Here is a 3,910-nt window from a genome sequence, read left to right as displayed (position 1 = left end):
CGCCGCAGTGCCCGCAGCGCCGGGAACGGGCCGGGCCGGCCGGAGGGCTCCGGAGGACGGTGCGTCCCCTCGCCGCGGTGCCAGCCAGCGGAACGCCGCACAGCTGAGGGAGGAGGGGAAGGGTACGTCTGCTGCTTGATTTTCAAGCGGAAAGCGGAGAGCGGAAACCAGAAACTTGGATTTATTTTTAACGGGGAAGCTGGTTTTGGTGGCATAGGTGATGGGGATGAGGGCGAACAGCCTGGATTCCCGTCCGGCGAGCGCGGTCTGTCTTTCACTTTAAAAGGTCCGGATCCTTCTGGTCATCTGGTCCGGGTCAAGCGGGACTTTGCATTGCCAACAGCCTGCGGATCCCACCGGCGCGGCTCCCCGCGCCTGCTGCCGCCCCCCGGGAGGGAGGTGGGATGCTCTTTCAGTCCCTGGAGGATTGAGAGGTAAAATAGCTCCAGCTCGGTTTCTCCTTCCGTTAGCTTTCCCGGCAGGGGTTAATGAAACCACTGAGATTCGTGGAGGTTCGTTAAGGCGCATGGCGACATTGATTCCCAGGCCACCCCGTGGGTTTGCCGCCGTGGCCCCGCGCACGGTTAACGCGCGCCCCGCGCCTACGGCCCCCGAGACCCCAAAAGGCCGGGATGCTCCTGCCTGGAGAGCGATGCTGCTGCCCTGAGGAGTGACGTGAAGGTGCCCGGGCAGGGAGGGGGGTGGGTGCAGGGAGCAGGGGGCCCACGGCCGGAGCTACCCGACGCATGGCCGTGATCCAAGGGGAAGGGCAGGGGAGCGTGCTTTGCGTCTGCTGCACGCCGCAGCTCTCACCCCCTTCTCTCTCTGCCCGCGCCCCGCCCGCAGGCTGGCCCCTGTCCCCGGCGGTGTCCCGTCCATGGACCACCTCCCAGCATGAGCGCCGACGCTGAGCAGCTCCCGGCAGGGGCCCAGGTGGCCAGCGTGCCCCTCTGGACAGTATCCAGCTGGGCCGCCTCCGAGGTGCCCCCCAACACCAGCGCGGCTGCGGGGGAGGCCGGCCGGCAGCAGGGGCAGGCGGAGTGGGGCGGCAAGGCGGGCGAGATCGCGGGCATGGTGGTGATCCAGTGCATCTACGCCCTGGTGTGCCTGCTGGGGCTGCTGGGCAACTCCCTGGTGATCTTCGTCATCCTGCGCTACGCCAAGATGAAGACGGCCACCAACATCTACCTGCTCAACCTGGCCATCGCCGACGAACTCTTCATGCTCAGCATCCCCTTCGTGGCCACGTCGGCCGCCCTGCACCACTGGCCCTTCGGCCGGGCCCTGTGCCGCACCGTGCTGGGCGTCGACGGGCTCAACATGTTCACCAGCGTCTTCTGCTTGACCGTCCTCAGCCTGGACCGCTACATTGCGGTGGTGCACCCGCTGCGGGCAGCCACCTACCGCCGTCCTCGGGTGGCCAAGATGGTCAACGGGGGGGTGTGGCTCCTCTCCTTGCTGGTGGCTTCGCCCATCCCCATCTTCGCCGGCACGGCAACCACCCGCGATGGCCAAGCGGTGGCCTGCAACCTCCTGTGGCCGAGCCCGGCCTGGTCGGCCGCTTTTGTGGTCTACACCACCTTGCTGGGCTTCTTGCTGCCGGTGTTGGCCATGGGGCTGTGCTACCTGCTGATCGTGGGCAAGATGCGGGCGGTGGCACAGCGGGTGGGCTGGCAGCAGCGCCGGCGCTCCGAGGGCAAGTTGACACGTCTGGTGCTGATGGTGGTCGCCATGTTCGTGGTCTGCTGGATGCCCTTCTACGTGGTGCAGCTGGTCAACCTCCTGCTGCCCGGCCGCCTGGATGCCACCGTCAACAACGCCTCCCTCATCCTCAGCTACTCCAACAGCTGCGCCAACCCCATCCTCTACGGCTTCCTCTCCGAAAATTTCCGGCACTCCTTCCACGGCGTGCTGCGCCGCTGCCTCGACGCCAGCCTGTGCTGCTGCCACGCCGGGGAGGGGGCTGCTGAGGAGGAGGAGGAGGAGGAAGAGCCCCTCGACTACTGCACCGCTCCCCGGGGGGACGACAAGGGCAAGGGCTGCATGTGTCCACCCCTGCCCTGCCAGCAGGAGCCCGTGCACCCTGAGCCCTGCTGCAAGTCCGGACCCCTCCTCACGAAGACCACTGCCTTCTAGGGTGCCCCCGGACGGGCGTCTCTACCAGGCACGGGCAAAGGGGACCCTGGCCGGAGAGGGGACAAACCACCATGCCCTGGGCTGCCGGTCCTCGCTTGTGCTGTGCAGTTCAACAAAATAAAAAGCCATAAGACTGGCCTGTGATACAGTTAATTACATCGACTGAGTAATTATTGCCGTTATCTTCGGCAGCGAGGAGCCTCCGCTGGGATCAGGGACGGTGAGGATTTCAAAATGCATTAGTGAACAGCGACTAGCCGCAGGGCAGGTACCCCTCCGGAATAATAAAACACGACCTCTCCCATTCCCTCCCAAGATGTGCTCTGAAAGACGGAGAAAAGTCCTAAAACCCATCAGCCCCGCTACGCCTATAGCGGAGTGAGGGGTTAGGACCAGACTGGACTTCTGCATCAGCTCTACAACGCGTTGAGAGCATAGAATCAACGTGACCCCCTCTGGGTTCCTTTTACGTAAAAACCAAAGGGGGTTCTGAACGACTGAGATCAGAGCTCGAGACTACGCAAACTCACTCGGCAGGTGCCAGGGAGTCCCGGACCTCCCTTCAGCTAATGGGAAAAGGAAAAAAAACATAGGTCCCGCCAATAAACTCCCCACCCCACCCCCCGAAATTCCCAGGCAGAGGGATTTTAGCCTACACAGGACCAAAATCATATTTTCCACAAGAAAACCCAGGAGAACCGAATCCCACTCTCCTTGCCACAGGAAAACATCACCTCTAAATGGTACTTGAAACACATACCCACAGCAACTTCAGCTGAGGAACAGCACTGGGGCTACACCTCCTTGGCCGCACTGAGGTAGCATTAAATTAGCCATTTCCAGCTTATTTGGTTTTAACTTTGTCCTTTTAATGTTATTCTTGTTCTCCATTATTTATGGCTCATTCCTTCTATTTTAATCACACTGGTGAAATAACCGGCAGGGCAATGTTTTCAGCCTGATGCTCTGCTAAGAGCCCACAGCTCCTTGGGGTTTTTTTTGCTCCAGCGGGGTTTGTGACTTCTGGAGCTCTGGCTGCGAGACGGGCCGGTGCTCAGTGAGGAAAAACTGTCCTTTTAGGGAAGGGGAGAAAGAATATTTCATTAGCAGCTTTCTATAAACCAGACTGTAAAAGCTTTATTGGTCTACACACAAAATCACCATGTGATTGTGCATTGCGTAGGGTATATTTCCAATAAATAAATAAGTATTTACAAATGTGCCGGGTGTATAAAACAGTGGGTTGAACCATTTACATTAGGAAAGCTACGGTTCATACAACGCATATCTTTTTATTTTCCTTGGAGGCTGCAACGTAGCTCTATCGTATCGGGGCGGGGAGGGGGGAAATGCCGCGTGACAGCAAGCTCACTTAGCACATAAGGGGGGGGAATGTGGGGGGACACAAGCCCCCGAGTTCTGCAGCCCCTCTGCAGCATCCAGCCCTCCCAAGTTCTGACCCCAGGCTTGCAAAACTTCCCACGGGAAAGCCAAGCGCTGCTGCAGGCTGATATTTCATGGGCATAAAGCTGTCAGCACCCGCTCCGCCGCTCGCCCCGTGCCCGCACCAACAGCCGCCGGCTTCATCCCACCATGGCTGCCGGAGCAGGACCCCCTGGCCCCGCCAGCTCTGCCCGGCAGCATGCTGTTTTTGCAGAGCTGCCCCTTGTCTCCCTGCCGAGGGATGGAGCTGGAAAAACACATAAAATACTTTTCCAGATTTCCCCCCAATCCGTGGCTGGAAAGTAAGCTGCGGGCTGGATCGTGCCCCCCC

The 3,910-nt window shown here is 60.1% G+C and overlaps 1 protein-coding gene across 1 annotated transcript; it reads left to right on the top strand.

The window, feature by feature from the left end:
* The first annotated feature begins 894 nt into the window (after positions 1-894).
* SSTR4 (somatostatin receptor 4) lies at positions 895-2,137 on the top strand. Its single transcript, XM_010575070.1, has one exon. It carries the CDS (start codon positions 895-897, stop codon positions 2,134-2,136), a length of 1,242 nt encoding a protein of 413 aa, XP_010573372.1. The 3' UTR covers position 2,137.
* Positions 2,138-3,910: the final 1,773 nt, after the last annotated feature.

This window comes from Haliaeetus leucocephalus, unplaced genomic scaffold, assembly GCF_000737465.1.
Source record: "Haliaeetus leucocephalus isolate CR32 unplaced genomic scaffold, Haliaeetus_leucocephalus-4.0 Scaffold450, whole genome shotgun sequence".
Classification (NCBI taxonomy): Eukaryota; Metazoa; Chordata; class Aves; order Accipitriformes; family Accipitridae; genus Haliaeetus; species Haliaeetus leucocephalus.
This window is presented reverse-complemented; position numbering and strand designations above follow the sequence as displayed.

Excerpts from the sequence above, each read along its gene's own strand:
- SSTR4 (XM_010575070.1), top strand. The coding sequence starts at position 895 with ATGAGCGCCGACGCTGAGCAGCTCCCGGCAGGGGCCCAGGTGGCCAGC.